Raw genomic sequence first — 25,454 nt, forward strand, 5'->3', positions numbered from 1 at the left:
ATGCTGTTAGCGTCAGCTGCCATGGCAGTATGATCAAAGACCCCAAATGCACTCCATGCTTTAATGGATGGGCTTAGTGTCTACATCAAGGCCAAAAGACATTGAAATAGGACTGACTGTTTGCTGTACTGTGCTTAATCCCCGAGTTGAGTTCTGTTGTGGCGTTTGGAATCACTGAGTTGTGTTGCTCTGTCTGCTCCAATAGGAACATAGAGATGAGACAACGGCAGGAACTGTACGAGGCGGGGCTTCTGTCTTCTGCCCGCTACGGAACACACGACAACAACCTGGTGCCCGGCGACGGACGCAAGAAACCCAGGAAGTGGCTGGCGCTAGAGTCCTCAGAGAGACGCTGCCAGACCTGCCAACACCTCTGCTACCTGTCCATGGTGAGAGCTGTGCCATGGAGAATAGTGCTAGGGCTGGGATACGGAGACTAGTGCTATGATTAGTTGAACTAGTGCTGGTGCTGGGTGAGGATGAATGGAGTTGACCACTCCATGAAAATATGTGTTGTGTTGTCTACACCAGGTGGTCCAGGAGAATGAGAACGTGGTCTTCTGTCTGGAGTGTGCTCTGAGATACGTGGAGAATCACAAGTCCTGCAGAGGCCTCAAGATGATGTATCGTTATGATGAGGTAAGATGCCTTCCCAGAAAACCGGGAACATTCCCAGGACATTAGCTAACATTCCCATTTAACTGCGCTATTCAATCTATTGCTGAAGCGTTACAGATTGCGCGATGGACATGTGAAGTACATTTTCTGATTGAGCTGTCACAAGCAACATTTACCGTGGACGTAGTCTCCACCACGTTGGGAACATTGCCTTTTAAAGTTTAAAATTGGGCTTTAACGCTGAACCTTCCCGCGATACGGATTGAATAGAGCCCTAAGCTAGTTAGGGTTTTATCTAACATTAGGATGATTATGTCCCAAAAACATTAAAATATAAATGTATTTTTTTATGATTTAAATTAAATATCCTTGGCATGTTTTGTGTTAGAACTTTTGGGCAACCTAATAAATGTTCTGGGAACAATCACAGAACCGATTTTAGTTTGCTGGGATGGCCCGGTCTTATCTGAGTAGAAATGCTCAGAACCTTCAACAGTAGAGTGGCGTAACATGCATATAACACATATGCTTTCTCTCTGATTCCTCCCTTCCCTGGCTGTGCCCCCCATGCTTCACCCCCTTGCAGGAGCAGATCAACAGCTTGGTGAAGCAGGTGTGCGGCAAGGCCCTGGGGAAGACGACTGAGAAATGTAATGGTGCGAGCCCCTTTAAACCACCACCCAAACGCGGTCCCCGGAAGAGAGCCACCGTGGAAGTGTCCCTGTCCCGCCTCTCCTCCCACCTGTCTCCCGCAGCCGTCTCCTAAAGACGTTAACACCCCTCACTGCCCCTCCATCTTAGTTTGGCCAATCACTGTTGTCCTTTTGAAAGAAATAAAAAATATTTCCAGCTTTTAATGCCCCAAATCTCCCCTACCTATGCCCCTTACCATGACAAACAACCCCCCCCCCCCCACTCCCCCCCATTAGTATGGCAAACTTCTGAAAGCAAACTGTATTTTTTTGCACTAGCACAGAAAAAACTATTTTTCAGTTTTTTTTTTTTTGGGGGGGGGGGGGTTAGTTGATGTCGTCCTTAGCATTAATTGAAAAGTTCACCGGTAAATGTTGTGCCCCTTGCACTGCCCCCCTCTACACTTTTTGAGGATAGGGTCAGATTGGTCTTCCCTACCCACACTGCAGTCACACCCATCGCCACCTGTCAACTGTGAACAAAGGGACGAACGGAGAAGGTGCTCCTTTTTTCATTTTTATTGAAAGTAGAACCCAAAGTTTGCGCTCGTCTTTAGTTTTTGAAGATGAATTGTTTATATTCTCCTTTTTCACCTGCAGCAGCTCTGTTGTTCAGGGTCTGTTGCTCCCTAACCCATGCCAGGTAAAACTTGAAAGGCAGATGTTTTGGCTTGCTTGTTTTTATTTTGGATTTTAGCTTTGATTTTAGTCTTCTGTGTTTATTTTGTCGTTTTGTTCCTTGGTGGCTGTGGAACTAGCGGTGCCGTGGCTGTATGTCAGAAATACAGCCTGGTGTGCCGTATGTCAGAAACACAGACCTAGGTGCCGTGGCTGTATGTCAGAAATACAGCCTGGTGTGCCGTATGTCAGAAACACAGACCTAGGTGCCGTGGCTGTATGTCAGAAATACAGCCTGGTGTGCCGTATGTCAGAAACACAGACCTAGGTGCCGTGGCTGTATGTCAGAAATACAGCCTGGTGTGCCGTATGTCAGAAACACAGACCTAGGTGCCGTGGCTGTATGTCAGAAATACAGCCTGGTGTGCCGTATGTCAGAAACACAGACCTAGGTGCCGTGGCTGTACGTCAGAAATGCAGACCTGGGTGCCGTTGGTCTCTGTGCCCGTAGTAGAAGGGAGGCCTCCTTCGCTAGCGAGTGAAAACTGTGCCTAATACTCAGCAAGGAGATCCATCATTTTTGGTGCTGTTGGTTATTATTACTGTATAACAATACAAAAGAAAGGTGAGGTGCTGGCTAACTACTACTCTCCTCTCCCACAGGGATGAGATTCAAGGTTTTCATGTCCCACAGGGTTAGGGTTCTAGGCTCTCTTCTCCCACAGGGTTAGGTTAGGGTTCTAGGCTCTCCTCTCCCACAGGGATGAGATTCAAGGTTTTCATGTCCCACAGGGTTAGGGTTCTAGGCTCTCTTCTCCCACAGGGTTAGGTTAGGGTTCTAGGCTCTCCTCTCCCACAGGGTTAGGTTAGGGTTCTAGGCTCTCCTCTCCCACAGGGTTAGGGTTCTAGGCTCTCCTCTTCTAGATGTGCAATCATGTTAACATTCCATTCTTCCAGTCCTATTGTTTCAGCTGTACGAGTAAACATGACTTATTTTATTATTATTTTATATTTTTATTGTGTATGCGTTCTGATGTGCGTGTAGAACCACTAGTCGAAGGGTGTAAAATGTGAAATATGGAAATCCATGTTGTTTTTTTGCTTTTTGCATTTTCCCTTTTTCAGATGTATTATGTTTGATTTTAGGAGACAGTGCAACACAAAAACAAACTTTTGTACATAATCCTGTAAATGTCTTTAAATACTTGAGCCTTTTCTGGGGTGAAGGAAGGAATGATGCCTCTAAAGGTATTAGCGGAAGCAAGGGAGGAAGTGCTTGATGAAGAAAAAGCCTTACGTTTCAGTTTCTTCATGTGTGTGAGTTTGATGCTTACAGGGTTGCTCTGGTTACGTGTATACATTTAAGTGCTGCTTACATCAGTGAGAAAGATATGGAGTAGCAATGGCCCCCTATTTTATTTTTTATTTTTTAGCTTTACTTTTTTAAAGAAAAGGGAAAATATGTTCATAAAAAAAAAATGTTTTAAATTTTCATTACTGAAAATTCAACAATGTAGTAGCTCATGTTGCACTGAGCTTGCCAGTGGTGGCTGACAAGGTGATCCTATTATCAAGTTTGTTGGTTGTTGTCCTTTACAGAAGACTGAACTGTTTTAGGACTATTTAATGAAAACCAAGTTGGATGTTTTCCACAGAAAGTGGTTGTCAAGTTTTTATGGCCTTACAATGTATTTTATTCAGAATTTCTTTTTTTTTTTTGCATTTTCTTTTTCTACAGTATAAACTATTGCTCACGGTCGGTCTGGCAAGTTAATTTATTAGCGATGCGTCTCCAACTTTCCTTCCACTTGGAAAGATTTCATGTTGGTTATATTGCCAGTTTTTTTTTTTTTTTTTTTACTTTTGCAGTTTGTACTAAAGGTTTAATAAAAACGTACAGACAATTTCACCGTCTTTTCTTTTGTACCTGTGTGTATGTCCGTCTTTGTTGTTCTGAACGCGTCATGTTACGCAGCTCACTAACCATTCTACGAATAAGTCTACTCTCCACGTCTAGGGGTCCAAGCCTGACTAATTGGTCCATAACTTGATATAAACGTGTGCGTTCAGTATGAAACTAAAGAGTAAGCGGACCGATGTTGTCTGGAATGTACCTGCATACTTACCAGGGTCCAGGATGAGTTCTGTCCCGACTCTAGTAAGCCAACCCAACCAGGTCATTGATGTTAAAATGGTGACAAATAATATAGAAAAAGGGAAAATCTAAAAGGCATGCCATAACAAAAAGGTATGAAACCAACGCTGTAAGACCCCACCAGACCGAGAGGCTACTTAGTCCCCCTCTCACTACTTAGTCCCCCTCTCACTACTTAGTCCCCCTCTCACTACTTAGTCCCCCTCTCACTACTTAGTCCCCCTCTCACTACTTAGTCCCCCTCTCACTACTTAGTCCCCCTCTCACTACTTAGTCCCCCTCTCACTCTGCAATAACCTGCTATTCACCCACACCTGTGAGCTATTACTCCACTAGCAGGCCTTTTGCTGTATGATATGATTCTATATAATCATGTTACACAGTTTACAAGTCATTCTGACCACCTATTCTTTCCATTAGACTGAGGAGGTGAAAGCTATGATCCCTTATTGATGTCACTTGTTAAATCCACTTTGATCAGTGCATATGAAGGGGAGGGGACAGGTTAAAGAAGGATTTTTTAAAGTTAGAAATCAAGACTCATGGAGGGAGTCTATGAAACAGGGTCATTCTATTCCAGTTTCATTTCATTATGAAATAACTTTTAAGGTATCAGTATGACAAATGGTAGTACAGGGTGGTGAAATATTTATTACCAAGTCGAGAGATTACGGGGGAATAATACTGTAACCACAATGTTCAACATGGAGTTATTTCTTTACAGAAAAGGATGAAAATACAGGAAACAAATTACGAATCTCTTCCTCCATGCATCCAGTGCATCGCATATATTCCACTCAGTTTCGGTCTGTTCAGTGTCTTAGCTCCCATCCTCTCAGGGTTTCGGTCTGTTCAGTGTCTTAGCTCCCATCCTCTCAGGGTTTCGGTCTGTTCAGTGTCTTAGCTCCCATCCTCTCAGGGTTTCGGTCTGTTCAGTGTCTTAGCTCCCATCCTCTCAGGGTTTCGGTCTGTTCAGTGTCTTAGCTCCCATCCTCTCAGGGTTTCGGTCTGTTCAATGTCTTAGCTCCCATCCTCTCAGGGTTTCGGTCTGTTCATTGTCTTAGCTCCTACTCTGGCCCTTATGTGGCCTGTGAGCTGCTGTCCTCAGTGTTTAAGTGTCTTGCTTCTGGGTGGGGGGTGGTGGCCTCTCTGCTAGGACAGTGTTGGGGGGAACCTCTGCACCCCAACAGGACGGTGGCTGCTGTCCTCCCTTCCCTCTTCATCATCGTCCCCAGCCTCGGTGTCCTGGCTGTCAGTGCATGTGGAGGAGAGGGAGGACAGCTTGTTTCCTAGCTCAGCCTGGGTGGGAACCTGCAGGGTGATCTCTGTGGTTAACGAGTCAACGTCTGGACCTGAGAGACATACGTAGGAGAGATGTTTTATGCAGTGCCAGTGAATCAAACTACGAAGTTGCTGTTTACTGTGCATGTCTGTTATAAAATAAAACATGTTAAAAAAATATGGCATGGCAAGCGGCACCGGAGTGCCAAGTCTAGGACAAAAAGGCTTCTCAACAGTTTTTACCCCCAAGCCATAGGAATCCTGAACAGGTAATCAAATGGCTACCCAAACTATTTGCATTGTGTGCCCCCCAACCCCTCTTACGCTGCTGCTACTCTCTGCTTATCATATGCATAGTCACTTTAGCTATACATTCATGTACATACTACCACAATTGGCCCGACCAACCAGTGCTCCCGCACAGTGGCTAACCGGGCTATCTGCATTGTGTCCCGACCACCCACCACCCGCCAACCCCTCTTTACACTACTGCTACTCTGTTCATCATATATGCATAGTCACTTTAACCATATCTAGATGTGCATACTACCTCAATCAGACTGACTAACCGGTGTCTGTATGTAGCCTCGCTACTTTTATAGCCTCACTACTGCATATAGCCTCACTACTGTTATAGCATCACTACTGTTATAGCCTCAATACTGTTTTTCACTGTCTTTTTACTGTTTTTATTTCTTTACTTACCTATTGTTCACCTCATACCATTTTTGCACTATTGGTTAGAGCCTGTAAGTAAGGTGGTGTATTCGGCGTACGTGACAAATAAACTTTGATTTGATTTGAGGTAGTCACCTGGAATGCATTTCAATTAACAGCTGTGCCTTGTTAATTTGTGGAATTTCTTTACTTCTTAATGCTTTCAAGCTAATCAGTTGTGTTGTGACAAGGTAGGGTTGGTACACAGAAGACGGCCTTATTTGGTAAAGACCAAGTCCATATTATGGCAAGAACAGTTCAAATAAGCAAAGAGAAACGACACTCCGTCATTACTTTAAGACATAAAGGTCAGTCAATCCGGAGAATTTGAAGACCTTTTGTGTGCAGTCGCAAAAACCATCAAGCGCTATGATAAAACTGGCTCTCATGAGGACCGCCACAGGAAAGGAAGACCCAGAGTCACATCTGCTGCAGAGGATGAGTTTATTAGAGTAACTAGCCTCAGAAATCGGCAATTAACTGCACCCAAATAAATGCTTCACAGAGCTCAAGTAACAGACACATCTCAACATAAACTGTTCAGAGGAGAGGGTGTGAATCAGGCCTTCATGGTCGAATTGCTGCAAAGAAACAACTACTAAAGGACACCAATAAGAAGAAGAGACTTGCTTGGACCAAGAAACACGAGCAATGGACATTAGGAGACTAGTCAAGGATCATATCAACTCCACCTTACCTGCCACGCTAGACCCACTTGAGTTTGTATACCGCCCCAACAGGTCCACAGACGATGCAATCACCATCACACTGCACACTGCCCTATCCCATCTGGACAAGAGGAATACCTACGTATGTAAGAATGCTGTTTATTGACTACAGCTCAGCATTCAACACCATAGTACCCTCCAAGCTCATCATTAAAATTAAGGCTCTGGGTCTCGACCCCGCCCTGTGAAATTGGGTCCTGGACTTTCTGAAAGGCCGCCCCCAGGTGGTGAAGGTAGGAAACGACATCTCCACTTCGCTGATCCTCAACACTGGGGCCCCACATGGGTGCGTGCTCAGCCCCCTCCTGTACTTCCTGTTCACCCATGACTGCGTGGCCATGCACTCCAACTTATTCATCAAGTTTGCAGATGACACAACACTTGTGAGCTTGATAACCAACAAATGACAGCCTACAGGGAGGAGATGAGGGCACTCAGAGTGTGGTGTCAGGAAAACAATCTCTCACTCAACGTCAACAAAAAAAAGGAGATGATCGTGGACTTCAGGAAACAGCAGAGGAAGCAGCCCCCTATCCACATCGACGGGACAGCAGTGGAGAAGGTGGAAAGGTTTAACTTCCTCGGAGTACACATCACGGACAAACTGAAATGGTCCACCATGGCGCCTCTTCAACCTCAGCAGGCTGAAGAAATTTGGCTTGTCACCTAAAATCCTGATGGCAATTTGCATATACTCCAGAATGTTATGAAGAGTGATCAGATGAATTGCAATTAATTGCAAAGTCCCTCTTTGCCATGCAAATGAACTGAATCCCCCCAAAACATTTCCACTGCATTTCAGCCCTGCCACAAAGGGACCAGCTGACATCAAGTCAGTGATTCTCTCGTTAACACAGGTGTGAGTGTTAATGAGGACAAGGCTGGAGATCATTCTGTCATGCTGATTGAGTTCGAATAACAGACTGGATGCTTCAAAAGGAGGGTGGTGCTTGGCATCATTGTTCTTCCTCTGTCAAGAAGGGCAGCAAAGAAGCCAGTTCTCTCCAGGAAAAACATCAGGGACAGACTGATATTCTGCAAAAGGTACAGGGATTGGACTGCTGAGGACTGGGGTAAAGTCATTTTCTCTGATGAATCCCCTTTCCGATTGTTTGGGGCATCCGGAAAAAAGCTTGTCCGGAGAAGACAAGGTGAGCGCTACCATCAGTCCTGTGTCATGCCAATAGTAAAGCATCCTGAGACCATTCATGTGTGGGGTTGCTTCTCAGCCAAGGGAGTGGGCTCACTGACAATTTTGCCTAAGAACACAGCCATGAATAAAGAATGGTACAACGCATCCTCCGAGAGCAACTTCTCCCAACCAGACAGGAACAGTTTGGTGACGAACAATGCCTTTTCCAGCATGATGGAGCACCTTGCCATAAGGCAAAAGTGATAACTAAGTGGCTCGGGGAACAAAACATTGATATTTTGGGTCCTTGGCCAGGGAACTCCCCAGACCTTAATCCCATTGAGAACTTGTGGTCAATCCTCGAGAGGCAGTTGGACAAACAAAACTACACAAATTCTGACAAATTCCAAACATTGATTATGCAAGAATGGGCTGCCATCAGTCAGGATGTGGCCCAGAAGTTAATTGACAGCATGCCAGGGCGGATTGCAGAGGTTTTGAAAAAGAAGGGTCAACACTACTAATATCTTTGCATCAACTTCATATAATTGTCAAGAAAAGTATTTGACACTTATGAAATGCTTGTAATTATACTTCAGTATTCCATAGTAACATCTGACAAAAATATCAAAAGACACTGAAGCAGCAAACTTTGTGGAAATTAATATTTGTGTCATTCTCAAAACTTTTGGCCACGACTGTATATCCTAATTATTTGATGGTCTGACTGTGCTGTCTGTTTGAGTGTGTGTCTGGGTCTGTGTGCCATACCTAGCATGGGGGAGGCAGCGTTGTTGTCCTCTCCCCCAGAGAGGAGGAAGACGTCAAAGCTCTCATGGTCGGACAGGTCCATCTGCTCCAGCATGTCCACGTTCACCTCCATGGACGAAAAGCTTCCTATTGGCCCTGAGCAGCAAGACACAGGTGTTAAGTCACCAACGCATACAAAACCAAGAATGTAACGGCAAGGGGCTGAGTCCAGGAAGAGCCTTTTTATGTTTTAAAACTCTCAAACACACTAAGGAAGAAATAACAACCTTGGCAAAACCATCAAACTGCTCTTGGCTAAAACTGGGTCATCTTGGAATCCACAACAAAATCTTGCATGCTAGCTAGCTAGTCTGCAGGGTTCTATCCTGTCTAAATTGATTCCAGGCAGGACTATAGGGTTCTATCCTGTCTGAAATGATTCCAGGCTGGTTTCTGTAGGGTTCTATCCTGGTTCTATACATGTCCTGGATTCATCACCTTGCAGGAACCGTATCTGTTGTTATACCGGTGTTAAGATCACGTGTTGCATGCGTCACAAACACACAGTGCACTGTGAGGTATGATTGACAGCTGAGACGGCGTACCTCAAGGATACGAGGAGAGCAGGGCAGGGCAGGGCAGCAGGGTGTGCAGAGTAAAGAGAGAGAGAGAACTGTCAAATTGTCACCCAAGTCATATACTGTTCTCTCTGCTACCGCTTGGCAAGCGGTACCAGAGCGTCAAGTCTAGGTCCAAAAGGCTCCCTAACAGCTTCTACCCCCAAGCCATAAGACTGCTGAACAATTCATGAAATGGCCACCCGGACTATTTACATTGACACCCCCTTCCATTTGTTATTACACTGCTGCTACTCACTGTTATCTATGTATAGTCACTTCAGCCCTGCCTACTGTACATGCACAATTTACCTTGACTAACCTGTACCCTCGCACATTGACTCTGTATATAGCCTCATTATTGTTATTTTATCGTGTTACTTTTTAAATAATTTTTACTTTAATGTACTTGGTAAATATTTTCTTAACTCTTTCTTGAATTGCACTGTTGGTTAAGGGCTTGTAAGTAAGCATTTCACGGTAAGGTCTACCTGTTATATTCGGCGCAAGTGACAAATAAAGTTGGATTTTATTTGAACTGTTATTACCCAGCCCCACACACACATGCACGCACCCATGCACACATACACACACAAAAGGGTGCTTTTCCAATGAGACTTACCCCCACACCTGTGGGTCGCCAGTGTTTTATGTTAAGGTGAGCTGTCATTGTGTTTCCATCAGGAGTGCGATACTAAAGACTTCTGGCACGTAGAATCAACAACCTTTGCATCATTCAAATATGTTGCTTTGTGAGAAGGTGCAGGTCCGCAGGTCCGCTGGAGCCATGGCCCAGTAAGACAACAACAAAAAATGTCTGAGCCTTTTGGGTAAAACACTGGGGTAAATCCTCATTGGAAACTCGCCAGTACACACACACACACAACCCATCTGTCACAGGGACCGTACTTCTCCATTGAAGATGGTAAGGCGTTATGGTTCATGTGGGGCTCTCACCTCTCCTCTCACTGATCTGCAGGTAGCCGGTGGACAGGTACTGATCCATGTCTTGCTGGAATGTCTCTTCAAAGAACTTCTGCCTCTCCTTCATCTTTGCCTGGGCAAGCTCCGCCTCCTTTAGCTTAAACTGGCCAGGCTCCACCTCCTTTGGCTTCACCTGGGCAGGCTCCACCTCCTTCACGTGAGGTTGCACCTTCTCTGCTACACAGAGCCGAGACATTTACACGTTTCATTTAAAGGTCCATTGCAGACCTTTTTATTTCAATAGTAAATCATTTCTGAGTAAAAATGAATTATCTTACTGTATTTGTTTTAAATTAAAATGGTCAAAAAGAAACAAAAATAGCTTCTTAGCAACAAGCAGTTTCTAAAGCGAGAATTTTGCTAGGACTTTCCTGGACTGGTCTGAGTGGGGAGGGGAAAACTGATACTAGCTGTTATTGGCAGAAAGGTTAGGAACTCTCTTTCTTATTGGTCTAGTCACCAGGCAGGCCAAAACTCGGTCCCACCAAAACAGGATTACATTTTAGGCGGTCTTTTCAAACAGGTCTTACACTAAAATACATTTCACAATTTCACAGTATTATTCCAAAACACAGGAAATCACGTTTTGACTGCACTCAAATTACAATGAATGGTTACTAGCGTGGATTACATGTGTGTACAGCATCCCATATGCACTAGTTCGATGTCAGTTGCCCTAGAGCTTGGGCCTTTGGATAGCAACTGACCATATCTGTCTGTCTGGGCGATGACAGAGCAGCAACTTACCATCTCTGTCTGTCTGGACGATGACAGATCAACAACTGACCATGTCTGTCTGTCTGGACGATGACAGAGTGTGGAGGTTTAGATGACACAGTGTCACTTCAGCTGACTGTTTCTCCCAGACAGGGAAAGACCGTTATATAAGACACGAAAGGGAGAGAGAGACAGAGAAAGGAAGAGGGAGACTGGGATAGATCGAGAGGGAGAAAGAGAAAGAAAGAGAGAGGGTGCAGTTGACGTCCCCATTATCAGCAGCTTCCACGCTTTCTCGTTGTATAGGTGCTGCCGAGTCTGTTGTGTTCCTTCCACTCTTTTCAGAAGTGTGTGTGTGTGTGTGTGTGTGTGTGTGTGTGTGTGTGTGTGTGTGTGTGTGTGTGTGTGTGTGTGTGTGTGTGTGTGTGTGTGTGTGTGTGTGTGTGTGTGTGTCTTTAAGTGCACACATGTGTGGGTCGTGTTTTGTTTGAGGATTAATTAAAGGTAGTGAGTTTCCTAAGGGACTCCAGTGTGATTCATTACTGTGGTTGGTTGCCTCGGACTTTGTTAACCCTAAGAAATAAAGATATTCTGTCCTTGTAGATTGTGTCTCCACTCATCTTGACATAATAAAACCGCACGCATGTTATAAATATGAAATGAGTCATGTGGACTGTGCCAAGATAATTGAATCATGTTAGTCACTGTATATGCTGTCAAATAAGATGTGTGTTGACTGATGGAAAAATCTGTATTTATAGACATTAGTATTACCTCCAAACATATTCCACCCTAACCAATAAACAGATGTGTATGTACTACTATTACTGCATAATAAATCTTAGTGGGTTGTAATGAAAATGGATGACCAAGGTGCACCGGTGAAGCATGTAAGCAGTAAAAGTATATTAGCATTCTGTGAGAGGGTTTTGGTTGGGCCCCTATTTAACTGGACATCATTATCTGATTGCAGCGCTGCATTTAGAATGTTGCGACTACACAGTCGAGCTAACCTCGTCTAGACCACTAGCGGAAAGAAGGCTAATGCAAGCACATCCCACATCATTTACGAGGACACATTATTCACAATGCAGGACAATGCTGACAGTTTCCCTCCTTTATTCTTCTGAAACGCATCAGCTCAAATGATTGTCTATTATTAGATTAAAAATATACAATTATTCAGCATGATGCAAGGCATCCTCATACGTTTAAAAGGCAGATTTCCACTCAAAGAAAAAACTACAGGCCTAACAAACGTCACATTCTTGACAGTTGTAGCAGTATAATCTGCAAATGTAATCTAGCCTGGGCTAAAGCAAGGAAATCATGTTCTGATGCTGATTGGCTTCTTTTTAGGCAGTTACGAAACAAGTGTTATTTTCTTCTCGGGAAGGTCAAGTCTGAAGATTTTAAGTCTGTTACCACTGATAACCTGAATGACCCTAGAAAGATTTGGAAGGCTATTAAGTGTATGTCTGGTAACAGTAATGTTAATGAATTACCATCATGTGTATTGAAGGACTTGCTGTATATGACAAAACTAAAATGCTGAATTGTTTCAATGAGCGCTTTGTATCATCTGGTATGCTGTTTGATTCAGTATCATCTCGTCTCTGTACAGCCATGTGTGGATGAACCAGTGAGAGCTGGTCAAACTTTTAGCTTTTTGCCATTCTCAGTGCAGGAGGTACATAAAGCCCTGAAATCCTTAGATCAGAGAAAGCCTGCAGGTCCTGATCATCTTGAGCCCTGCTTTCTAAAACGGGCAGCTGATTTCATAGCTGAACAACTTACATATCAGGAAGAAGCAGAGCACAATTACAGCAGCCATGAAGGTTTTAAATGATATCACTGAAGCCCTTGACAAAAAACAACACTGTGTCTCACTTTTTATTGATCTCTCTAAGGCTTTTGATACAGTTGATCATGCTATACTGAGGCAGAGATTGTCGAGCATAGGTCCTTCAGAGCATGCAGCTGTACGGTTTGCTAATGATCTGTCTGATAGAACTCCGTGCATTCAATTTGATGGGCTCATGTCTGTTAAATTGTCTGTCTGTAATGGTGTGCCCCAGGGTTCTGTACTTGGTCCCCTCTTATTCACTATTTATATAAATATTTTAGACAAAAATGTGCAAAATGCGCAACTTCACTTTTGTGTTGATGATACTGTTATTTATTGTTGTGCCTCGTCACTCACAAGCTTTCCAGAACTTGCAAACCGCTTTTTATACTGTACAACATACCTTGTGTCAATTGAAGCTTATCCTCAATACTGACTAAACTAAACTAATGGTGTTTTTTAAAACAAGAAATAGGCCTCTGAACCTTTCAACTATTACTACCTGTCAGGGCAATGATATTAAGACTGTAACCTCATATAACTATCTAGGAATGTTAATTGATGACGGCCTCTCTTTTAAATTGCATATTCACGCACTAGGCCTCCAGTGCGCATTCACAGTCCAGAGCTTCCGGCGACGGTTCCCAGTCCAGAGCTTCCGGCGACGGGTCCCAGTCTGGAGCTTCCGGCGACGGTTCCCAGTCTGGAGCTTCCGGTGACGGTTCCCGGTCCGGAGCTTCCGGCAACGGTTCCCGGTTCAGAACCTCAAGCGACGGTCAACTGTGCGGAACCTCCGGCGACGGTCAACTTCTAGGCAAGGCGTCCAGTCCTGCTCCAGGGCAGGAGCCTTCCTCTGTGACGATGCCCAGTCCAGGCACGGCGTCCAATCCCGCTCCAGGGCAGGAGCCCTCCTCTGCACCGGTGTCCAGTCCAAGCACGGCGTCCAGTTCCGCTCCATAGCAGGAGCCCTCCTCTGCGCCGGTGTTCAGTCCAGATACAGCGTCCAGTCCCGCTCCAAGGCCGGAGCCTTCCTCTGCGCCGGTGCCCAGTCCAGGCACGGTGTCCAGTCCCGCTCCAGGGCAGGAGCCTTCCTCTGCGCCGATGCCCAGTCCAGGCACGGCGTCCAACCCAGCTTCATGGCCGGAGCCCTCCTCTGTGCCGATGCCCAGTCCAGGCATGGCCCCCAACGCAGCTCCATGACCGTAGCCCCCCTTTTGCGCCGATGCCTAGTCCAGGCACGGGGTCGAACCGAGCTCCATGGCCAGAGCCGTGTTCAGCTCGGCGCCATGGCTGGATCCGGGGACTGGGCGGGGGCTACGACCGGAGCCGCCACCGACACTAATCACCCCCCCCCCTCACAGCCTGACCATAGAGAGCCCTTGGTTCTCTATGGTGTAGTAGATCAGGGCATGACTAGGGGGTGTTCTAGTATGTCTATTTCTATGTTGGTGCTAATATGGTTTCCAATTAGAGGCAGCTGTTTATCGTTGCCTCTGATTGGGGATCATATTTATGTAGTCATTTCTCCACCTGTGTTTTGTGGGATATTGTTTGTTTAGTTGCCTGTGTGCACGTCATGACTTCACATTTCGTTGTTTCTTTATTGTTTTGTTTGTTTCACGGAGATTCAAAATATGTGGAACTATACTCACGCTGCGCCTTGGTCCGCTCATTACGACGATCGTGACAAAAGCAGTGCAACACAAACAACACAGAGTTACACATGGGATAAACAAACGTACAGTCAATAATACGACAGAAAAATCTATGTTCGGTGTGTGAAAATGTAGTAAGATTAGGGAGGTAAGGCAGTAAATAGGCCATAATGGCGAAATAATTACAATTTAGCAATTAAAAACCGGAGTGATAGATGTACAGAAGATTAACGTGCAAGTAGAGACACTGGGATGCAAAGGAGCAAAACATTTAAAAGAACAATATGGGGATGAGATAGTTGGGTGGGCTATTTACAGATGGGCTATGTGGATGACACACAGCTGTGCATTTCAATGAAACATGGTGAAGCCCCAAAATTGATAGAAGCATGTGTTTCAGACATAAGGAAGTGGATGCCTGTGAACTTTCTACTTTTAAACGGCCTTGTCTCAGGATGGTAAATTGTTGTTTGTAGATATCCCTCTAGTGGTGTGGGGGCAGTGCTTTGCCAAAGTGGGTGGGGTTATATCCTTCCTGTTTGGCCCTGTCCAGGGGTATCATCGGATGGGGCCACAGTGTCTCCTGACCCCTCCTGTCTCAACCTTCAGTATTTATGCTGCAATAGTTTGTGTTGTTGGGCTAGGGTCAGTTTGTTATATCTGGAGTACTTCTCCTGTCTTATCTGGTGTCCTGTGTGAATTTAAGTATGCTCTCTCTAATTCTCTCTTTCTCTCTCTCGGAGGACCTGAGCCCTAGGACTATGCCTCAGGACTACCTGGCATGATGACTCCTTGCTGTCCCCAGTCTACCTGGCCGTGCTACTGCTCCAGTTTCAACTGTTCTGCCTGTGATTATTATTATTTGACCATGCTGGTAATTTATGAACATTTGAACATCTTGGCCATGTTCTGTTATAATCTCCACCCGGCACAGCCAGAAGAGGACTGGCCACCCCTCATAGCCTGGTTCCTCTCTAGGTTTCTTCCTAGGTTTTGGCCTTTCTAGGGAGTTTTTCCTCGCCACCGTGCTTCTACACCTGCATTGCTTGCTGTTTGTGGTTTTAGGCTGGGTTTCTGTACAGCACTTTGAGATATCAGCTGATGTACGAAGGACTATATAAATACATTTGATTTGATTTGTACAGGTGCAATGACCTGTGAGCTGCTCTGACAGCTGGTGCTTGAAGTTAGTGAGGGAGATATAAGACTCCAGCTTCAGTGATTTTTGCAATTCATTCCAGTCATTGGCAGCAGAGAACTGGAAGGAAAGGCAGCCAAAGTAGGAGTTGGCTTTGGGGATGACCAGTGAAATACACCTGCTGGAGCGCGTGCTATGGGTGCTGCTATGGTGACCAGTGAGCTGAGATAAGGCGGGGCTTTACCTAGCAAAGACTTGTAGATGACCTGGAGCCAGTGGGTTTGGCGACGAATTTGAAGTGAGGGCCAGCCACCGAGTACATACAGGTCACAGTGGTGGGTAGTATATGGGGCTTTGGTGACAAAACGGATGGCACTGTGATAGACTGCATCCAATTTGCTGAGTAGGGTGTTGGAGGCTATTTTGTAAATGACACCTAGGTATTTGTAGTTGTCCACATATTCTAAGTCAGAACCGTCCTGAGTAGTTATGCTAGATGGGCGGGCGGGTGTGGGCAGCGATCGGTTGAAAAGCATGCATTTAGTTTTACTTGCATCTAAGAGCAGTTGGAGGCCACAGAAGGAGAGTTGTATGGCATTGAAGCATGTCTGGAGATTTGTTAACACAGTGTCCAAAGAAGGGCCAGAAGTATACAGAATGGTGTCGTCTGTGTAGAGATGGATCAGAGAATCACCAGCAGCAGGAGCGACATCATTGATGTATACAGAGAAAATAGTCGGCCCGAAAATTTAACGCTGTGGCACCCCCATAGAGACTGCCAGAGGTCTGGACAACAGGCCCTCTGTTTTGACACACTGAACTCTATCTGAGAAGTAGTTGGTGAACCAGGCGAGGTTGTCATTTGAGAAACCAAGGCTGTTGAGTCTGCCGATAAGAATGCTGTGATTGACAGAGTCGAAAGCCTTGGCCAGGTTGATGAAGACGGCTGCACAGTATTGTCTTTTATCAATGCCGATTATGACATCATTTAGGACCTTGAGCGTGGCTAAGGTGCACCCATGACCCGCTCGGAAAACAGATTGCATAGTGGGGAAGGTATCGTGAGATTCGAAATTATCAGTAATCTGTTTGTTAACTTGGCTTTCGAAGACTTTAGATAGGCAGGGTAGGATAGATATAGGTCTGTAACAGTTTGGGTCTAGGGTGTCTCCCCCTTTGAAGAGGGGGATGACCACAGCTGCTTTCCAATATTTAGGGATCTCAGACAATACAAAAGTGAGGTTGAACAGGCTTTAGGGGGGTTGCAACAATTGTGGTGGATAATTTTCGAAAGAGAGGGTCTGGATTGTCTAGCCCAGCTGATTTGTAGGGGTCCAGGCTTTGCAGCTCTTTCAGAACATCAGCTATCTGGATTTGGGTGAAGGAGAAATGGGGCGGCTTGGGCAAGTTGCTGTGGGGTGTGCAGAGTTGTTGACCGGGGTAGGGGTAGCCAGGTGGAAAGAATGGCCAGCCGTTGAAAATGCTTATTGAGATTCTTGATTATCGTAGATTTATCGGTGGTGACAGTGTTTCCTAGGCTCAGTGCAGTGGGCAACGGGAGGAGGTGCTCTTATTCTCCATGGACTTTACAGTGTCCCAGAACGTTTTGGAGTTTGTGCTACAGGATGTAAATTTTTGTTTGAAAAAGCTAGCCTTTGCTTTCCTGCCTGTGTATATTGGTTCCTAACTTCCCTGAAAAGTTGCATATCTCAGGGGCTATTCGATGCCAAAATATGTTTTTGTGCTGGTCAAGGGCAGTCAAATCTGGAGTGAACAAAGGGCAAACAAAATGTTTTGAATGGGGCATGCTTATTTAAGATGGTGAGGAAATCACTTTTAAAGAATAACCAGGCATCCTCTACTGATGGAATGAGGTCAATATCCTTACAGGATACCCGGGCCAGGTTGATAAGAAAGGCCTGTTCTCTGAAGTGTTTTAGGGAGCGTTTGACAGGGATAAGGGGTGGTCGTTTGACCGCAGACTCATTACGGACGCAGGCAATGAGGCAGTGATCGCTGAGATCCTGGTTGAAGACAGCAGAGGTGTATTTAAAGGGCAGGTTGGTCAGGATAATATCTATGAGGGTGTCCGTGTTTACGGATTTAGAGTTGTACCTGGGAGGTTCCTTGATAATTTGTGTGAGATTGAGGGCATCTAGCTTAGATTGTAGGACGGCTGGGGTGTTAAGCATACCCCAGTTTAGGTCACTTAACAGTACAAACTCTGAAGATAAATGGGGGCAATTAATTCACATATGGTGTCCAGGGGTTATGGCAACAGTGAGAGACTTATTTCTGGAAAGGTGGATTTTTAAAAGTAGAATCTCGAACTGTTTGGGCACAGACCTGGATAGCATGACAGAACTCTGCAGGCTATCTCTGCAGTAGGTTGCAACTCCATTCCCTTTGGGAGTTCTATCTTGGCGGAAAATGTTGTAGTTGGTGATGGACATTTCAGAATTTTTGGTGTCCTTCCTAATCCAGGATTCAGACACGGCTAGGACATCAGGGTTGGCGGCGTGTGCTAAAGCAGTGAATAAAACAAACTTAGGGAGGAGGCTTCTGATGTTAACATGCATGAAACCAAGGCTTGGGGACAGAGAATAAAATGAGCAGATTTTTGGGCGTGGTAGAATAGATTCAGGGCATAATATGGTAGGATGTGAGTACAGTGGAGGTAAACCTAGGCTTTGAGCGACGATGAGAGAGGTTTCGTTTCTGGAGGCACCAGTTAAGCCAGGTGAGGTCTCGGCATGTGTGTGGGGTGGAACAAAATAGCTATCTAAGGCATTTTGAGCAGCACTGAGGGCTCTACAGTGAAATAAAACATGAAAAACTAGCCAAGACAGCAGTAGAGAAGGCATATTGACATTAGAGAGATGCATAAAGCAAACACAGGTGTTGATCAAGAGAGCTAAGACAACGGGTAAATGGCGATGAATGGGCAGAGCGGGTCAGTTAGGTACATACAGGACCTGAGTTTGAGGCTGGGGCCGACAGGTAACCAAAATGATGTACCGTGTTGTTGAAACAGTCCAGGGCATCAGCTGTGTAGCCGAGTGATCATAGGGTCAAAAGAGCAGCAATATGTGAGTCGGGGTGCTGTTTGGTAGTCACTACTACACTAGGGGAGCAGGGGACACAGTGTTCAGAAAAGCTAGCTGCCCGGGCTAGTAGATGGTTCTTCGGCGACATCGTAACAGAATAGTCTGTTGAGAACACCTCGAGCGATCACGTCGGCAGTCCAGTCATGATGGATCGCGTGGCTCCGTGTAAACAATAAAGGGTCCAGTTGTCACGCCCTGACCTTAGAGAGCCTTTTTATTTCTCTATATGTTTAGGTCAGGGTGTGATTTGGGTGGGAATTCTAGTTTTCTATGTCTTTGTTGGCCGGGTATGGTTCCCAATCAGAGGCAGTTGTCTATCGTTGTCTATCGTGGGGATCATACTTAGGCAGCCTGTTTTCCACCCTAGTTTGTTGGATCTTGTTTTTGCACAGTTACTAGGTAGCCTGCAGAACGTTACGTTCATGTATTCTTTTGTTGTTTTGTTGGTGTTCATCTTAATAAAGAAAGATGTACGCTGACAACGCTGCGCCTTGGTCTCCTTCTAACGACAGACGTAACAGAAGATCCCACCACCAAAGGACCAAGCAGTGTGGCCAGGAAGAGCAGGGATCCTGGGCCCGGGAGAAAAGTGAGTGGAGGACATCCTTGGAGGATATATTAGATGGTTAAGGATCCTGGATGTGGGAGGAGATCCAGGCTGGTATGGATCGCCTTCCATGGGAGCAGACGGAGGCAGCGAGGGAGGAACAACGACGACACAGGGGTTCGCGACCTCGACGCAAGCACGAGAGGCAGCCTCCCCAAAAAAATTGCGGGGGGCACACGGGGTGGCTGGCGGAGCCAGGTTGCAGACCAGAGCCAACTCCCTGCACTCGCTTTAAGGAGCGTGCCTTGTAACCATTTAAGGAGCGTGTAACCATGCTTTGCGGTTACACGTACTATGTCGCCGGTACGCATCCAGAGCCCGGTGCGCTCTGTGCCAGCTCCCCGCATTTGCCGTGCTAGAGTGGGCATTCAGCCAGGACGGATTGTGCCGGCTCAGCGCTCCTGGTCTCCGGTGCGTCTCTTTGGCTCAGGATATCCTGCGTCGGTTCTGCGCACTGTGTATCCGGTGCGCCTTCACAGCCCAGTGTGTCCTGTGCCAGCACCCCGCAGTTACTGGGCTAGGGTGAGCATCCAGCCAGGACGCGTTGTGCCAGCTCTACGCTCCAGACTTCCCGTCCGCCTCCACGGCCCTGTATATCCTGCGCCGGCTCTACGCACTAGGCCTCCAGTGCGCCTTCACAGCCCAGTGCGTCCTGTGCCAGCGCCCCGCACTTGCCGGGCTAAAGTGAGCATCCAGCCAGGACGGGTGGTGCCAGCTCTGCACTCCAGACCTCCACGGCCCAGTATATCCTATGCCGGCTCCACGCACCAGGCCTCCAGTGATGATCCATGGCACGAAGCCTCCAGTGATGATCCATGGCACGAAGCCTCCAGTGTTGATCCATCTAACGACAGAAGTAACACCAGGGCAATTGGCAAAGGAGGCCCTAGAATAGCCCTAGAATTAGCTGGTATATGGGCCTAGCTCGAGGCTAGCTCAAGGCTAGCTGGTGCTTGCTTCGGGACAGAGGTGTTAGCTAACAGTAGCCACTCATTTGCAGCTAGCTAGCTGATCCGGTGTAATGATCCAGAGCGGCAGGAATCCGGTGATTGGTAGAGAGAAGCAGTCCGATATGTTCTGGGTTGATATTGTGCTGAGCAGACAGGCAGGTGCTGTCCGTGCTAAGGCTGGCTGGCTGGTGACCGAGAAAAAGGTGAAGACTGCTATCCGTGACTAATAAAGACTAGTTGCTAGTTAGCTGGCTAGTTTCTGATGGAATAAAAATAGCAGATCTGTACCACATTGGGTAAGGTGGGTTGCAGGAAAGTATGTTTATTTCATAGATAGAAATGAGATTAAGATATATACGAAGAAGACCGGCTATTAACACATAAGACAAGGACAAACACACATGTCCTACTGCTATGCCATCTTGGATGTGGTTGAGGATAGGGTTAATGTTGAACTAGGATGTGGACATAAACCTAGTGTTAGGGTTAGGGTTGTGGTTGAGGCAAGACTTAGAGTTGAACTGGGATGTTGACATGAACCTAGGGTTAGGATTAGGGTAAACCAGCATGTGGATATGAAGCTAGGGTTAGGGTTAGGGATAGCAGCATCCTCATCTGTGCTCGTCTGTCACCCAGGATTAATTTAATTCACTTATTGAACGCCTCATTACAAAGGGAACTGATGGTGAGCTGCTCATGACAAAGTGACCCGATAAATGACTATGAGGGGGGCGCCAGAACGACAAGACTACTCTGTCTTTGCTTGCTTTGTTGAATAGCTTCAACCAGCGTACATACAGAAGCTATACTGGTTATGGCAAAGCAAACACACACACACACGCACGCACACACACATTCACAGAGGATTTTCCACTACAATACTCATTGGAACACAGTGCCCAGGCTATCTGCATTTTACTTTGGTTTGTGCAGACAAGGAGAGCATAGGAGTGGGAACCTGGGGGCAAACTGAGTCTCTCTACTGTTAGGTCCACTCAACATCCTAAAGAGAGAGCTGGCAGAGCCAAATTAACAACACTCTGTTAGAGCATTAAACATTCACTGCCATTAAATAATCTAATGTTCATTCTGTCTGCCTGTCTGTCTCATCCCGACTCCCGACTCCAACATGTTCATTACTGTGGGACAGCTGGAGATCTAATTTGAATATTGAAACAAATGTTGCAAATGTCGGAGACAGATAGCAAGGTTTATACAAATCTCTGCTGTTGAAAAGGAAATGTTATTCTAAAAGAAATGTGAGATGTCTAAATGCTTTTTATAGGGGAGATCAAGTTTATAACTTCCCTGCTTGGGCTGATGAGACAGTGGATTGCGCAGTCAGATGGAACAGAGTAAATAGCCATTTTAACATCATAGATTTAGCCGGTGGTAATTTGTGGAATAGACACCAGCTGGAATGCGCTTTTAACCAATCAGCATTTAGGACTAGACCCACCTGTTGTATAAATCATATTATAAACTGGGTGGTTTGAGCCCGGAATACTGAGGTATATCAGCCCGTATTTTTTAAATCTTTATTTAACTAGGCAAGTTAGTTAAGAACAAATTCTTATTTTCAAATCCGCGTTGCGGTTAACTGCCTTGTTCAGGGGCAAAACAACAGATTTTTACCTTGTCAGCTCAGGGATTTGATCTTGCAACCTTTCGGGTACTGGTCCAACGCTCCAACAACTAGGCTACCTGCTGCCCTCTGTATACCATGGGTATGACAAAACATTTATTTTTACTGTTCTAATTACGTTGGTAACCAGTTTATAATAGCAATCAGGCACCTCGGGGGGGTTGTGATGTATGGCCAATATACCACGGCTAAGGACTGTGTTCTAGCACTCCACGTTGCGTCATGCATGAAGAACATCCCTTAGCCGTGGTATATTGGCCATATATCACACCCCCTCGGGCCTTATTGCTTAAGTAACTCATATTTGAAACACATTTATCGACAATTAACAGATTGTGCAAGATGGATGTCTTCCTCCTCCTCCTTCTTGCAGCGTTCTCAAGGCCGATGGACAACCAGTGCTAACCCAGCACTAACTGTTCCTGTTCTGTTCTATGTCCTGTCCTATCTCTGTCCTGTCCTAACTCTGTCCTGTCCTAACTCTGTCCTGTCCTATCTCTGTCCTGTCCTATCTCTGTCCTGTCCTAACTCTGTCCTATTCTATCCTGTTGTCCTGTCCTTTCTTAACTCTGTCCCATCTCTTTCCTAAACACGGTCAAACCATCCCATGGAAACCATCCAATCTTCTTCTGCACTCAAAATGAGTGGCTGTGTTAATAGACCATGGGACATGAGAGTCTCAGGACATACTTAGCATTTTATGTTGTATTTCATTCTATGAATGTCATTATTATCCCAGCGTGTTGCACAATAGTTTTCAAAATTGTAATGATGACTGCTGCAGAGAATATGTTTGATTATATACTTATAACAACATGTAAAGTGTTGGTCCCATGTCTCATGAGCTAAAATTAAAGATCCCAGAAATGCTCCATAAGCACAAAAAGCTTATTTTTCTCAAATGTTGTGATCAAATTTGTTTACATCCCTGTGAGCATTTCTCCTTTGCCAAGATAATCCATCTACCTGACAGGTGTGGCATATCAAAAAGTTGATTAAACAGCATGATCATTACACAGGTGCACCTTGTGCTGGAGGAGAACATGGTGGGGGAGAAGTGGAGGGAGTGGATGTGGAGGAGGGGGATGGATGGATGGATGGATGGAGGGGCAGAAGGAGGAGGGAAGTGGAGTGCAATAATAATGAAAGCAATAAAAAGCCTGCTCCAACAGATCTGATCCATGCCTCAACTAAGACATTCTGTGTGTCTGTGTGTGTGTGTGTGTGTGCGTGCGTGCGTGCACCCACAATGAGTGACATCGCTCATCAATGACTGGAGGCTACAGCACCAATAATTTCACACCCAGACTTTGTGTTATTCATAAATAATACATGTATCTGTCGGCTTATTACTGCATGTGTTCAGTTGTGGTTGAGGGCTTGCATCTTATCCTCTTCACTCCAAACGTTTGACATCAAATAATGTTGATATTAATTCCATACATGTTTGAAATGAAATCCACACGTTTTAAACTAAATCCAACACGTTTAGTACTTAATCTACCACCACCCCAAAAAATACATTTTCGTGACAACTGTGACCATGAAAACTGGAAAAGAAAGCCAGATTTAAAAAAAAGTCTACCAAGAAGGAGAAGACACATACCCACAAATATCAAAAATATCTAATAATCAAGCATGGATCAACATCTGCTAGTCCCCGATACCTTAGCGTGTAGACATCACGACACAAACAAAAAACTAAACAAATAAATAAACCAAGACAAGCTGGCATCGGTACCATAGAAATAGAACTAGAGCCCCGTATTATACACATATATACTGCATGTATATCTATGGTGGGTACCTACAGCTATTCCTCTGGCTGCCGTCCATGGATCCTGGAGAAGAAGACATCCCAGCGGTGTTGTAGATCAGAGCCAGAGGAAAGAGAAAGGAGAGGAGGGCAGGATGAGGACTGGGTGAGGCGGCAGAGAGGCGATGTTGCCAACTCTCAATCACAACACCGTCTGTCTCTCTCTGCCTCTCATCCTAAGAGGCTGCTTTAACCACTAACTCACACACGCAAACACGCACATATAATATTACACACACGCAATCTCGCTTACACAGAAACACGACAGCAATGTTCTCCCCGACACACACTGGCTGTCTGAAAGTATAGAGCTGCTGCCTGCAGGCTGACTGACTGGTCTGGCTGTGCAGACGGAGAGGCTTCAGCACGGCTTGGAGCTGGACCAATCAAATGGCTAGGAGCTGGGAATGTACCAATCACACGGCTAGGAGCTAGGAATGTACCAATCACACGGCTAGGAGCTGGGAATGTACCAATCACACAGCTAGGAGCTGGGAATGTACCAATCACACAGCTAGGAGCTGGGAATGTACCAATCACACGGCTAGGAGCTGGGAATGTACCAATCACACAGCTAGGAGCTGGGAATGTACCAATCACACAGCTAGGAATGTACCAATCACACAGCTAGGAGCTAAGAATGTACCAATCACACAGCTAGGAATGTACCAAGCACACAGCTAGGAATGTACCAAGCACACAGCTAGGAGCTAGGAATGTACCAATCACACAGCTAGGAGCTAAGCATGTACCAATCACACAGCTAGTAGCTAGGAATGTACCAATCACACAGCTAGGAATGTACCAATCACACAGCTAGGAGCTAGGAATGTACCAATCACACAGCTAGGAGCTAAGAATGTACCAATCACACAGCTAGGGATGTACCAAGCACACAGCTAGGAGCTAGGAATGTACCAATCACACAGCTAGGAGCTAAGAATGTACTAATCACACAGCTAGGAGCTAGGAATGTACCAATCACACAGCTAGGACCTGGGATTGAACCCTTAGCCACAGTCATATATATATATTTTTTTTTTAAAAATTTGACCTTTATTTAACTAGGCAAGTCAGTTAAAAACAAATTCTTATTTACAATGACAGCCTACCCCGGCCAGCACAGGGCCATTTTGTGCCGCCCTATGGGACTCCCAATCACAGCCGGATGTGATAGAGCCTGGTTTCAAACCAGGGACTGTAGTGACGCCTCTTGCACTGAGATGCAGTGCCTTAGACTGCAGCTCCACTCGGGAGCCCCATGTGAGGGGGAGCTGCACTCACAACAGGGAGAGAAAGAGAGAAGCAAATAGTGTGTGTGTGTGTGCGCGCACACGCGCACCACAGAGATGAGGAGGAGTAAAAGAACCTCTGATATGATGTGTGTTGTCATTGTCATAATAAGGCTGAACATCTGGAAAATACTCAGCCTCTCTTCTCTCCTCCCTCATAACGCGCAGCTAATAACCCTCTATCATCATAATGTCAACACTGGCCTCAGTCCTCATGACTCAGAATAGCTCAAGGCCTGGCTCAGTCTATACAACTATTGCAACATCCTTCACCACTATCAACAGCTTTTTACCAATGCATACAAGAGGGACCGGAGGGAGCAGGAAATGTTATATTATTACTTATGAAGACCCTCAATTAGCTAGGGGGTGATTATGAAAAAGGGAGG

At 45.7% G+C, this 25,454-nt stretch overlaps 2 protein-coding genes across 2 annotated transcripts in view; one reads left to right on the forward strand and one right to left on the reverse strand.

Annotated features, from left to right (window-relative positions):
* Positions 1–3,832, forward strand: part of LOC110488210 (protein Jumonji) — an 85,312-nt gene extending 81,480 nt beyond the window's left edge. Inside the window, exons 16-18 of the mRNA XM_036971818.2 lie at positions 206–389; positions 532–639; positions 1,205–3,832. Coding sequence (XP_036827713.1) covers positions 206–389; positions 532–639; positions 1,205–1,384 — 472 coding nt within the window. The 3' untranslated portion in view covers positions 1,385–3,832. The remainder of the gene's footprint in view (positions 1–205; positions 390–531; positions 640–1,204) is intronic.
* An 882-nt stretch (positions 3,833–4,714) lies between these two features.
* On the reverse strand, positions 4,715–24,113 carry LOC110488211 (dysbindin-like). The gene is made up of 4 exons (XM_021560327.3): positions 23,769–24,113; positions 10,266–10,469; positions 8,713–8,838; positions 4,715–5,435 (listed from the first exon to the last, which is right to left on the reverse strand). Exons 1-4 carry the CDS (start codon positions 23,812–23,814, stop codon positions 5,236–5,238), a joined length of 576 nt encoding a protein of 191 aa, XP_021416002.2. The 5' UTR covers positions 23,815–24,113; the 3' UTR covers positions 4,715–5,235.
* Between the last annotated feature and the right edge of the window lie 1,341 nt (positions 24,114–25,454).

Source organism: Oncorhynchus mykiss, chromosome 30 (genome assembly GCF_057628025.1).
Source record: "Oncorhynchus mykiss isolate SJ-2025 chromosome 30, ASM5762802v1, whole genome shotgun sequence".
In the NCBI taxonomy this organism is placed as follows: domain Eukaryota; kingdom Metazoa; phylum Chordata; class Actinopteri; order Salmoniformes; family Salmonidae; genus Oncorhynchus; species Oncorhynchus mykiss.

Coding starts and splice junctions, on each gene's coding strand:
- LOC110488211 (XM_021560327.3), bottom strand. CDS start 23,814: ATGTCTTCTTCTCCAGGATCCATGGACGGCAGCCAGAGGAATAGCT. Junction 8,839..10,265: donor GCAGATCAGTGAGAGGAGAG/GTGAGAGCCCCA, acceptor CAGGGCCAATAG/GAAGCTTTTCGTCCATGGAG. Junction 5,436..8,712: donor CGCTGCCTCCCCCATGCTAG/GTATGGCACACA, acceptor TATGTCTCTCAG/GTCCAGACGTTGACTCGTTA.